Source organism: Mauremys reevesii, linkage group 16, assembly GCF_016161935.1.
Source record: "Mauremys reevesii isolate NIE-2019 linkage group 16, ASM1616193v1, whole genome shotgun sequence".
Taxonomy (NCBI): domain Eukaryota; kingdom Metazoa; phylum Chordata; order Testudines; family Geoemydidae; genus Mauremys; species Mauremys reevesii.
This window is the reverse complement of record NC_052638.1, coordinates 13311939-13325193: the sequence shown is the minus strand read 5'-3', so window position 1 is coordinate 13325193 and position 13255 is coordinate 13311939. Positions and strand designations below refer to the sequence as shown.

Here is a 13255-nt window from a genome sequence, read left to right as displayed (position 1 = left end):
CTAACCTACAGAGAGCAGAGGGAATTGTTCCTGATCTCATCCTCAGTGCACAGCAGAAGAGAGACCTCACATGTGTTACTGTTAATTAACAAGCTTTTATCTCCTCCCCCCTCGGGCCAAAAAAGAGAGTATGGTTGTTCATTCAGAAGAGGGTGGAAATAGGTCTCATTCTACCCAGGAGTGCATTTAAGGATGGTGGCCTACTGTGGAAGGAAAGTGAGGGGGGAGAGCCCTGGAGCAAAAGACAGACTGCCTCAGGGTGAGAACTGTAGTTCCTACTACCACAAGCCTGTGCTTCAGTTTGAGGAGTCTCTCCCTTCTTTGAGAGAATGTTTCTCATTGAAAATGAGCCCCAGCCAGTGCTGGAATTAAAGATAAAGCCCCATCCTGCTGTGGGTTCCAGAACAATTGTCTCCTGATGAGACTCAGCACCTCCCTTTGCTGCTAGGCCTGTCAGGTTTCCTTGGGGGGGCGGAGAGAAAAGGTGGGTGTTTGAACTCCTTTGGAGGCAATAGGTCTCAACCCACCACTCCACTGAGTCAGATTCCAAGACTACAAGAAACCATTGTGAACATCTACTCTGGTCTTCTGTAGAAGACAAGCCCAAGAACTTCCCTACATTCCTGCTGCATCTCTTTTTTCAGATAAAAAGTGAGTACCTTTTAGAAATTGTCAGTAATGGAGAACACACCACAACCCTTGTTAAGTTGTTGTTCAAGGGTTAGTTACTGTCACCATTAAGTGTACACCTTATTTCCTGTTTGAAGTGGTCTAGCTTCAACTTTCAGCCATTGCTGTGCCTGCTAGAGGTACTGTTCCAGCACCCACTCCTTCCTGCATGTGTTTTTTAGGGTAGGAGTGGAGCTGAGTAACAGCCACAGCTAGAAGCTGCTTCACTTTGCTACAGGTGAGGTGATCCTATACTAGGACACACCCTTTAATGCATAGTTGAGCAGGGAACATAGGCTGATGGAAGCCTATCCTGGTCAGATAACTGGAGGCTGTTGGAGTGTTCCATCTAAAAAAAGTCAAAAGGGGCAGGTGTCCCTTCTTGACAGATAGCTAGCTGTGCTATCCCAGACCAGCCCTGATACAGGGCCTCTCAGACACTGAGTGACCTGTCAAACTCTGGTTTTATATGGCAGACACCAGCTAAAGTAAGTGCTACAAGAGTCTGCAAGGAATCTTGTCATCCCTCCCTCATCCCCATTTGACTTGGGTTTGTTTTTTCCTGACACTCCCTTTAGGAGATAAACCTACAGGGTTTGTCCCTTAAGGTCTCTTGATTCCTGGAAGTAGTTGGATTAGTACTAGTTCTCCTAGGGAAACTCTTCCCCTTCAGCACAGCTCTCCCAAATGAATGTCATCATTTGTAATCTGAGCTCCCATAATTCACCAAACTGATGTAGGAGCACTAAGGCACTATTTATCCATCCCATTTTCAGCTGCCACTGCTACCTATAGCTAGTCCCACTCTTGGCATTTACATTCCTATTGCTGGCTGATCCAATGACTACTACATTTGTAGGGATTCCTCCTGAACTGTGTACAAGGAGATCTGCAGAAAGAGGAGTTAGATTTTAACCAGAATGTGTGTGGAGAGGAAGACTAGCATGAATAAACTCCTCATAGGGCCACATCGGTTGCTGTATAGAATGTTAGCTGAATTTCACTGTCCCTCATTACGTTATGCCCTCCCTTGCTTTGTTCCAGTACAGTTTAGAGGCATCCTAGATACACACACCAGTGAATGCCACATTACAGCCAAAACAGCTTTAATTCCTCTTTATTTTGAGCTCAGGCAAGACATATTCCTTCTAAACACAAGAACCTGTACTGCATTCAGCTGCTCTCCCCCAGGGTGTGCTTGTCAAACAGGTACTCTCCTATGCCACTCTGGGGTACTCCCAGACGCTTCAGGTTGGTGACATGGTCTCCCAGCTGCTTGATGGCCTTCACCTGCTCCTCCAGGTAGTTAGACTCCAGGAAGTCACAGAGCTAGGGGGGAAAAAAAAAAAAAGACAGAAGTAAAGTGAAGGTGGATTGTTTCAATCCTATATAAAAAAAGGAGGAGATATCACATTTGTCTTAGTCAATATTGCAAGACTCCATGGTCCACTGGGGGCCTGGAAAGGAAGACAGCATGGAGCCCCCACTGGTGACCTTGCTCAAAGCTGAAGTTGGCAAAGCATGGACAAAAGAAATCAGTTCCCACCACATTTCAGGGGGGAATATAAAGCTAGCTCACTCAACAGCACCTGATGTGCAATGGGCAAGCACCAAAAATGAGGGACCCACACCAGAGTTTTAACAAGCCTCATTCTACCATCAGTTAGCATGGAGAAGTATTGTAAGAGACATGAGAAATAATTCTTCCATTCTACTCTGTGCTGATTAGGCCTCAGCTGGAGTATTGTGTCCAGCTCTGGCTACCACATTTCAGGAAATATGTGGACAAACTGGAGAAAGTCCAGAGAAGAGCAACAAAAATGATTAAAGGTCTAGAAAACATGACCTTTTTCAGTCTGGAGAGAAGGCCAAGAGGGAACATAACCATTTTCAAGTACATAAAAAGGTTGTTACAAAAGAGGGGAGAAAAATTATCCTCAGAGGTTAAGACGATGACAAGATGCAATTTGGGCCCATTGCTTCAAGGGAGGTTTAGGTTGGACATTAGGAAAAAACTTCTTAACCGTCAGTGGTGGTTAAGCACTGGAATAAGTTGCCCTAGGGAGGTTGTGGAATCTATTGTCCAACCTGCTCTTAAAAATCTCTGAATACCTGTCAGGGATTGTCTAGATACTACTTAATCCTGCCTTGAGGTCATCTAGTCCAGTCCCCTGCACTCAAGGTCCCTTCCAATTCTATGATCAGTAAAGGAATTGGCATCAGTACTGCAAGTCAGGAAGGCTACTGTGAAGTCACCTCATGCACATGGCATGAGACTGCACAAGCCTTTCCCCACTCAAACATCCAGGTAAGGTAAGAGGGTGTGAGAAGAGCCAGTAGTTCAAATCTCTCTCCTCTGATCCAAACACCTGCATTTCCTTGTGCTTTATTTCTATTGTGGCAACACCTACCACCACAACCAGGGAGCAGGTGCCCACTGTACAAAGAGCATGCACCCATGGTCTCAATTTAAGATTAAGCTAGTACTCACATGGGGGTCATTCTTCTCAGTAGCCAGCTTGTGCAGGTCCAGCAGAGCCTGGTTTATAGTCTTCTCCAGCTGCAGGGCACATTGCAGGGCCTCCAGGCTGTTGCCCCACTCATCCTGCTCTGGTTTCTGTCAAGGCGGACAGCCATAGAAAACAAAATAAAAACACAACCCACTTGTCTCATTTATGAACCACAGATAGCAGGCTCCTTTTACAATACACTGCACCATTTCTGAAGATGAAACAAGCTATTTTATCCTTTAATTCTATGAGCTACTCCATTCCTTAGTGTGTCATGGGCGGGGAGGGGAAGGGGGGAGAAGGTAAGCCAAACTCAGGGCCAGTTAAGACTACTGTAGAATGCTCTACCAATGCTGCTTACTCCTGATCTACCACCTCCCCAAGTATACTACCTAGTACAGTGACACTCCCTACCTCTGCCTTCATCACCATAGTCTGCAGTGCAAGATGTTTTACTGCAGGTGATTGGGAGCCTCAAGAGGGCTTAGAATGCAACTCCCCTCAAATGATTTTGAGGAAACATGGTCACACAAATAAAGGTTAGCAGTCCTGTAGAGGAGCAAATTGACTACAAACCCATTTGTCACCATTAACATGCAGAATAGACCCTGGCTCTAGAGTTTTTCATCTGCTGCTCTCTGGGTACTCATTGAAATATTTATTCACCTGGATGTCCTGCAGGACAACACGCCCCCCTCGCTTGTTCTGGTAGGTCAGGAACTTCTCTGCATGCTCCCTCTCCTCATGGGACTGCTCCTTGAGGAAGTTTGCTATGTGTCTGAGGGCTACATCATCACGATCAAAGTAGTAGGACTAGAGAGAAAGTTATGCAGAGGATATTTTCCTTCTAGTGTCTCAACTCTTTGTGAGTAGTTACAGGGAGAAGAATCTCCTCTGAATCCCCATATCACCACCCACTGCCCCAGAAACAGTTACAAGATTCCAAATCAGTCTGTAATAGTAATTAACCTCCCTCACAACTCCTACAATCTATAGAAAGGTGTTAAGATTCAAAGGCCTAACAGTTATTCTACATAAAAGATGGGTGTAACAGCTGCACATGACACACTGTTGTGATACAGCACTTCACTTTGTGAGCTAAAAATCTGCTACATGTTCTGCTGACATTAAAAACTTGTGTTCGTTATTAAAATAGTTTACAGCATCAATTGATTTGTCCCATTCCCTCATCCTCTTTCATTTATCCACTACTTGCACCAAGGTTTCTTTACTGTTGATTTCAGCATTCTGGAGTTATCCAAAAATTGATAGAGGAAGAGGAAATTTCTAGAATTCTGGGCAGCTAAGGGACAATAATGAAAGAGGAAGGTTGCTTGCAATAAGACAAGTACCTTGATATGTTTTGCTGCTAAGGCAATCAGAGGTTAGTAACCTAGACATTTCAATTGCCATTAAGTTTGAGGGAATCCCAATGAGAAATATACCCTCATTTCAAAACCACCAGCACATCAGAAAACACTCTTCTCCAATAAATTATGGCTACAAGATTACAGAGCAATTAGAGCCCTGTTCAAGACAAAGCTACTCACCATAGACAGGTAGACATAACTAGCATACAGCTCCATATTCACCATGCGGTTCACAGCAGCCTCACAATCAGCATGGAAGTTCTGACGCACCTGGGACTCCATTACCTTACCTCTAAGGTTTAGATGTAAAACACCAACAGACACTTACAACTGAAAGAGATTCTACACAACCCCTACTGAAGCAAGAGCTTTCACACACAAGGATATAAAGGCCTGTCTTAGAGCACTTGGTATTAATACTGTTCTGAGAAGGACAAAAGTATGACTGACAAGCTGCGGCCATCCAATGGGAATTTCCTTTCTCACCAAGAAACCAATCAGCATTGTGGGTGGGACTATTACTGAATTTCTACAGGTGAAAGAGGTTATTAGCCATAAGACACACCTCAACAGTTGTTATGAAACCCTTGAAAAGCAGGGAGCAATGGATACTCCTAGAACAGCCCAACTGGCCTGTTTCTTTATTGAGAAAAATGTGGCTCACTAAGCATCATTTTTATAGGACTCAACAATGCCAATTTCCCATTTTGCCCTAAATGGGAAGATGGCTGCAGAATGGAGAATTTGAGAGTCTATTACCTGGGATCCACCCAGCTTAACATTGTGTGCAATACATTCTTAGGTCTATCAGGGCCTATACGTAAGCTCTTTGAGCTCAGGAAGTACGGGTTGCTATTGCTTGTTATATCAAGAGCTCTGGAGTTCCCGCTGTGGCATCATGATCTGTCCCCATAGCCCAAAGTGGTGTCATAGTAAATACTGCTGCAAGGACAGAAAAGGGGCATCTGAGTGAAAGGAAAAAAGATTTTCAGGGACCAGGGGAATACAAGAGGGAATCAAGGATACAGACACAAGAAACATGTCCGGGAAAATAACATCATGAAGACAGGATGGGACCAATATGTAGAGAGTGGTTTGGGGCATTAGGCTCATGTCAGCACAGCCTGTAGGGTTCCTTACAGGTCCATGTTGGCACTAACGGTCCAATAGCAGGACCCACTGCCCAGATGTACATCTTGAGGTAGGACTGACCTAGCTTCAAGCAATCTCATCTCCTTTTTGCCTGCTGTAATGTTAGGATCATTATTAAAAACACACTATAGTAATAGTCCAATATGCAGCAGCTTACACTACTGTTAGTGCAGTATTTTGGAACCTTACTCTGGAGTGCAGGGATATCTTTTTGGAAGCGGATGGCTATACCCTCCCCTAGCTAGTTATTCATGATTCTTCCTTTCATGAAATCTTCACCTGCAGAATTCCTCATTCATCCCCAGTTACTTGCTCTTGTATGTAACATTTGGCATTTTGAGCCATATTCCAAGCTCAGCTACACCATTTATTTGATGTAAGTCACCATATCTGTAGTGTAACTGAGCTCAGATTTTTGAGCTACTGTCTGAATCCCCCAACATCTTTTTAAAAAAACTTCACTGCAAACAGACATTTGCCTGCTGGAGATTAAACAAAAAGCCAGAGATACCTTTTTGGAACTCAGAGTTGCCCCAGTGCTACCTAAGTAGCCAAAATATGTCCTGCCTTCCATTAATTCTGTTGCCAAAAGTGGCTGCATCCAAAAAGCGATGTATGCATGTATGTTTTCGAAACACTCAAATGGCACAACAGAACTGGCCCTCTATTTGCTGAACTATCCAGAGTTTCACATTTCTTTACCATAACTACAGTAAAGTAACATTATAGTTAACATCCTACAGTCCACAGTCGGCATAATCATGTGTTTTTCTGCATAGCAACAAGGCAACTTTTTGTCCATTTATCACAAAGGGCGCATTAGGGTGGCTTTACATCCTACTGCATTTGGCCTTCATGTGAAAGGCGGCACACACATACCAATTGCTTGGCGAAAATAAGTTTATATTGTGACAAGCAGATTTGAATCTTTACCATTGTTTGGTTTGGGGCGGGGTTATATCTATATATATACACACAAAAATACATGTGTCAGTTGAGAGAACAGAAAAACAATTTGCATTAACCACTTGGGTTGAAGCAGCAAAGAGTCTTGTGGCATCTTATAGACTAACAGACATTTTGGAGCATGAGCTTTCGTGGGTGAATACCCACTTCGTCGGATGCATGTGACGTGGGCATTCACCCACAAAAGCTCATGCTCCAAAATGTCTATTAGTCTTCAAGGTGCCACAAGACTCTTTGCTGCTTTTACAGATCCAGACTAACACGGCTACTCCTCTGATACTTGACACTTGGGTTGAGTTTTTCAAAGCACTATTACTGACAGGGCAGCAGTCTGCATGCATATCCCTATATTCTGTTTCACCATGAGGTGTTTTTGAGCCTGAGCATGGTGGAAACTCTGCTTGGCTGGAAGGCAGTTTTACAATTTGCCCAAGCTGTACAGTATTGTTAGCATCTTTGAATGGATTGGTAATAAAGGATTAAACCCTCCCAGAAGTGAAAAGCTAGAAGATGTGTCCTGTCTTTAATCCGGCTTGAGAAGATGTCTTGAGCACAAGGATGGGTCCCTTGTCAGATTTGGGCAAGTGGAACCTAGCATGGGAGCTAAGGAGAGTGCTATTGTCTAGCAAGCCAAAAAACAATGGGAGAAGCCTGTGTACTGCAGAGCCTGTTCACATGATAGAATATCAAGGTTGGAAGGGACCTCAGGAGATCATCTAGTCCAACCCCCTGCTCAAAGTAGGACCAATCTCCAGATGGATTTTTGCCCCAGCTCCCTAAATGGTCACTTCAGGGATTGAACTCACAACCCTGGGTTTAAGCAGGTCAATGCTCAAACCACTAAGCTATACCTCCCATCCTTGCACTAAAACTTCTAACTCATGTTTTGGCCAGCACATAGAGCAAGTGCCACGAAAATGAGACAGTTTTGTGAAGTAGGGGCAGTGAGATGGTGTATGTTGTAAAAAGAAAGTGCTGTGTTAGAAGAGGTAAGGAAAGCTAGCTCAAAAATAGGTTTCACTCACCCATTCTAAAACAGGGGCTTCTGTCATTCCCACAGCAGATGCAATTATTGTTACAGGTGAGTTAGGAGTTCCTCTAACAGCACATGAAGGGATAACTAAGCCCTAAATCTTTTTTTTAATAGTCATGGTAAGCAGCTCAGGGTTGTGGCTCTCCAACACACTTTGATCACTGCAAAGAGGTCTGGTTTTTGATAGTGTGAGCACCTACCTTTTGAAAGTCAGGCCTTTAAGGTCTCATGCTTGGCAGCAAACAGACTATTTACTCTGCCAATGTTTAGTTCTATAATCTGAGGAAATGGACATGAGTAATGTAGCATGCTTTATTCAGCTCAAGTTCAGAGTCATTGTCCGATTAAACAGCTATGAGACCCCTGAGCGGACCAAGCGATGAGTAAGGTTAACCGATTAAGGGCAAAGTAGAGCATTATAATTATGTAGTCCAACATCCTGTCCTCCACCGCCTAGAGTAGCATTTCTCAAATACAGCCACCATTGCCCCATGCAGCCACCAGGGGATTTTTCTGCAGCCTCCTGGGTGGAGCTGGGGTGGGCAAAGCAGCAGCCCCTCCCTGCAGCACCCAGCTGTTGCTTCTGGCTGCTCTGGATGTTGGCACCACCAGCAGGGGGTCAGTAGCTTGCACCACACAGCCTCTTGGGGGCTGCAGGCAGCACCTCTGCACACACACAGGGCTAGTGTGTGCGCTCAGTAGACTTCAGCCTGTAGCAGGGGGAAGTTAGGTTTGGAAAAAATTTCAGAGCAGGCCCCAGTGAGGGTTAGTGGCCACAGGCTGAGGCCACAAAACACCCCCAACCACACACACCACACTTTTCTGAGAACCCCTGCATTTCATAATGTTAACCAGAGACAGAAAAATGTACTAGCCCTTGATTAGTGAGAGTTTTACATGAACTTTGAAAGATATTTCTGTGCTATAGAAACTACTGCAGCATATTACCTGTTAGTTCAAAGCAGCTTTGTATTCTTTAGCCAGGGGTCTGATTTTAGAGATTATCCATATGTCCTAAACATAGAAGCCTCAGTGCACTGCATCTCTCACTCTAGTACAAGATCCCCAACAAAGATTATTTCTTCATTCAGGCCACTACATACAGACTAGTGCTGGCACAGGAGATTTTACAGGCACATTGCAACAGTTGGGCCAGTGAAACTATTTCCCTTACCTACCAGTCTTCCCCCACTACACTCTCAGCTGATTTTTTAATCTATTTATCTCCAGCTGAGGACCTTTCTTCCCCTCAGCTGGCTCCCCAGAGCATCAAATAGAAGACAGCATAGCTAAAGTAGGGGGGGGGGGGGAAAACCATACACCAGACACAGGTTTTATTCTCAGACAATAAAAAAGTCACACAGATTTCAGCTCTGCTATGGGCACCAGTCTTCAGGACCAGCATTCAGCTGCTCTCCCCCAGGCTGTGCTTGTCAAACAGGGAGTCTCCCATACCATTCTGGGGCACTCTCAGGTTGGTGAGGTGGTTTCCCAGCTGCTTAGTAGCCTTCACTTGCTCTATTAGTAGGACTCCAGGAGTCAGAGCTGCAGTAAAAGGGAAAAGGAGAAAGCCAATCCAGCCCTTTTTCACTTCACTGTCATGATTAGATATGGTCAATATTTTGCCACCTCATTACCACAGGTGAGAAAAATGCAGAGGTTGGTCAAGCCCTCAAGCTCTGGCTAAAGTAGCCAGTTTGAGGACTAATGAAGAAACACTGAAAGTAGCAGACAGCTGATATCCTACTGCTCAGGCACCCCTGACTCAAGTCCATGCAATGCAGACAATTGGTACAGCAGTTGCTTGGCAAGTGGGTTACCACATCTTGTAGGGAACTGGGGAGTGAGGGGGAAAACACACAACCAACCACAGAGACCAGGAGAAAACTGCAACCCATGCATGACTGGGGCCAGAAAAACCACTGGAACCTCAGCTCTAGATATAGGACTATCAGGTGGAGGGCAGGTCAGATCATCCACACTGCAAACTTCTGTGATTAGTAGCAGATTGAGAATGGACCGAGTCTCCCCAGAAAGCAACATGTTTCTTCCATATGTAAAGACTCCATCCCTGTGGGGATGGATTAAAGAGGACTAGGAGTTCCCTTCCACACCACAGCTAGCAGCAGAGAACTTTGCAGCTAGAAGCAAGGTTATGCAGTTCAACACATCCAAGGCAGTGGTTCTCAAACTGGTATCATTCCCCCCCCCCCCAAAAAAAGACATTACTGCCACCCAGCTCTGAGGGCAGTGCTGCACCAGCCCAGAAGTAAGGGAGGCAGTGTGAAATTAATCACTATCACAGCAGGCTTAGCACTCTATTGCCACCCTTACTTCTGAGCTGGTGCTGCCACCCCAGGGTGGACAGCCAGAGCCTTGCCACCTCCTGGTGAGGGATTGGGGCAGGGTGGGTGGAACAGCCCTAGGCCAGGTGGCAGGGTTCTGGCTGTCCCCTTTATCCCCACCTCCCAGGTGTGTACAGTCCTTCAGCATGAGCCCCAGCCATCCAAGGTGGACATCAGAGCTCTTACCACACAGCTTGCACCCCCCTTGGAAGGCCCACCCCATAGCTTGAAAACCATGGATCTAAGGGGAACTCATGGTGGTGTGAAATCACACCACCACCACCCACACCAAAGTCACATCATGGCACAGACAGTTCCCTGCACCATTGTCCCATGGAGATTGTCCCATCACAGCCCTTCTACCTCACGTTTTTTAGTCACAAAACACAACACTACTGAGGACCATGTCCCAAACATTTCCCCTCTCCACCTCACAAGAGGCCTGCTTTTCTTAGTGAGCCACTACACATTAATATTCATCCACTACAGCATATGTGGAGAAACCAGCCTGCATCCCTAGTTGGAGTAATATCACATGAGCCAGGTTACACCAGAAAGCAGAGATTTTATTCTCAGTATTTAGGAAAGACAAGACATCTATTTTCTGATCTATATCCAGAGTAATGCAGCTAGGACATCATGAGCTACACTACTGCTCAGGTCCCTAGTGCAGAGTTCAGCTGCTCTCCCCCAGAGTGAGCTTGTCAAACAGGTACTCTCCCATGCCATTCTGGGGCACTCCCAGGCGCTTCAGGTTGGTGACATGGTCTCCCAGCTGCTTGATGGCCTTCACCTGCTCCTCCAGATACTCAGACTCCAAGAAGTCACATAACTGCAAAAGAAAGAGGGACTCACTGCTGCTCCTATAGGCACTGCTGCCAAACTTAGTAGCTACAACAGTCTTTTAGTGACCAACATAGGCAGGCCTGAGAACCATGTGTTTAACTCAAGACTTCACCCATTGGTTAACTGGCTCTCATTTCATAAGTGCCTCAAGTTTCATTTGGCCTTTGGAGGACACTCAGTGGCTCAATTACTGTCCAAGCAGACTTCTACATCAGAAGAATGCATTAGGGCCAGCTCTTGCAGGAGCTCCAACTCTCTATGAATCAAAAGGTGCACACCCTGAGTCCAGCATAAGGGTAAAAATATGTGTACCTGAAGGGTCAGAATGAACATTTGTGCAAGTGAGAAATTCCTTCTTGCCCACCCCTGCACACACTTCCCTGGCCAGGTCTGAAACCACAATCTAGCCCCCCCTCCCAGCAATTTAAATGAAAGCAAAGCTTTTTCAGGGACAACTTTGTCTACTGATACACCACATAGTGTCCATGTGGAGGCAACCTGTTCTGGTGCCAACACAGGGAAGGTAAAGCTATCCAGAAGATTGCTCACCTGGTACACAGCAGACAGAAGTAGAAAAGTCAGCTGCAAAATAACCACTTGCATTTCCCTTACCCTCTCCGCCCTCCCACCCCATTTTCTGCATTGAAATAGCAAACTGAAGAACCCATCTTCTAAAATGCGGGTCCAGACACCATCAACCCACATAAAACAACTAACTCACATGGGGATCATTCTTCTCCATAGCCAGCTTGTGCAGGTCCAGCAGTGCCTGGTTCAGAGTCTTCTCCAGCTGCAGGGCACACTGCAGGGCCTCCAAGCTGTTCCCCCATTCATCCCGCTCTGGCTTCTGTAGAGGAGGTGAGCCACAGAAGAGAACAAGACATCACTCTCCTTGTCACCAAGTTGTAATTTTGCATCCAAAGCAGCTTCCCACCCGCACCGATAACAGCGCTGTTCATCCCTTTAAGGGTTCTATAATTATGAACTGAAGTCATTGCTTGTGAAGTAATGGAGCAGATGGCCTGGTCACAGCTTTTAGCACAGAGGCCCACCCATGCCGTCACATACCCTTTACTAGAGGATCAAAGGCTGATGCTTTTGAAGCATGCAGCTCTAGTTTGCCACAGAACCACCACCATTTGGGACAATCAGACATCTCCCAGGAAGCCCCATCTCTTTCCTTGGGGAAAGCAAGTTCTAGCTCCAACCCCACATATGGTGATTAACCTCAGTCTAGAATCCACACCCCCACCCTCCCACAGACATATGTTGATTTGTTGCATACCTTGATGGCCTGCAGGACAATGCGTCCCCCTCGCTTGTTCTGGTATTTCAGGAACTTCTCTGCATGCTCCTGCTCCTCATGGGACTGCTCCTTCAGAAACTGGGCCATGTGTCTGAGGGCCACATCATCACGGTCAAAGTAGTAGGACTGGGGAGGAGTAGAGTGGATCAGTGACGGTAATAAAGCCTCAGGCTAACAGCAGCAGATGATCAATCCTCACACTTAACAGCTCATATTAAGTTTTCCCACCTTCCCACAAAGAAGCCTCAGATATGGCTGTTAAGAGTCAGACTCTGAGGCTTCTCCACTAACAAACCACAAGAGCCAGAAATAGTCTTATCTCCTCCCTACTTTCCTATGTTGTCCACTGGTACAGCATACAACCAGAGTGCCCTTTTTTTTTTTTTTTTAAATAAAGACAGTAGTAGACAAACTAGCTCTCATGGGAGCTAAAACAAAGTGATTTGAAAAAGCCTATAACTACTTGAACTACACTCACCATGGACAAGTAGACATAGCTAGCATACAGCTCCAGGTTTACCATGCTGTTCACAGCAGCATCGCATTCAGCATGGAAGTTCTGGCGCACCTGGGATTCCATTCTTCTATCCAGAAGATTTAGCTGGAAAGGAGCTCAAGAAATGTCTAGGGATACCAAACACTTCTAGACAAAAACAGAGCCCAGAAAAATACCAGAAACTTTCTTCTTCACAGATGATATTAATGCTGTCCAGAGCAGGGAGTGGGTGTGATTGACAGCTGCTGCCATCCAATAGAAATGTCCTTCTTCCCTACAGAACCAGTCACCTTTGAGGGCTGGATCCTGACACAGTATCCACAGGTGGGGGCATGACTCAGCAGTAGGACAACCCTTGTTGCCACATTACCCCTTGAGCAATGGGGGAGATTGACAGTTTGTTATTGGATGAAAATTAGGAGTATTCACCAAATCAATCCAGTTTCTCACAAACCCTTTGGATACAGAGAAGGTGGCAAACGGAAGGCTTTATTGCATACCCCTTCCAAGGTGTCCCTAGGTCAGAGTTTCTCTAACATATTATACCTGGAGAACCCTGGTC

The 13255-nt window shown here is 45.6% G+C and overlaps 2 protein-coding genes across 2 annotated transcripts; both read right to left on the bottom strand.

Moving 5' to 3' along the window:
* Nucleotides 1–1769: 1769 nt before the first annotated feature.
* On the bottom strand, nt 1770–4948 carry LOC120384542 (ferritin heavy chain A). Its single transcript, XM_039503394.1, has 4 exons — nt 4730–4948; nt 3846–3992; nt 3161–3286; nt 1770–1998 (listed from the first exon to the last, which is right to left on the bottom strand). The coding sequence occupies exons 1-4, from the start codon at nt 4829–4831 to the stop codon at nt 1843–1845; spliced, it is 531 nt and encodes a 176-aa protein (XP_039359328.1). The 5' UTR covers nt 4832–4948; the 3' UTR covers nt 1770–1842.
* Nucleotides 4949–10590: 5642 nt separating this feature from the next.
* On the bottom strand, nt 10591–12875 carry LOC120384207 (ferritin heavy chain A-like). Its single transcript, XM_039502572.1, has 4 exons — nt 12676–12875; nt 12177–12323; nt 11613–11738; nt 10591–10877 (listed from the first exon to the last, which is right to left on the bottom strand). The coding sequence occupies exons 1-4, from the start codon at nt 12775–12777 to the stop codon at nt 10722–10724; spliced, it is 531 nt and encodes a 176-aa protein (XP_039358506.1). The 5' UTR covers nt 12778–12875; the 3' UTR covers nt 10591–10721.
* Nucleotides 12876–13255: the final 380 nt, after the last annotated feature.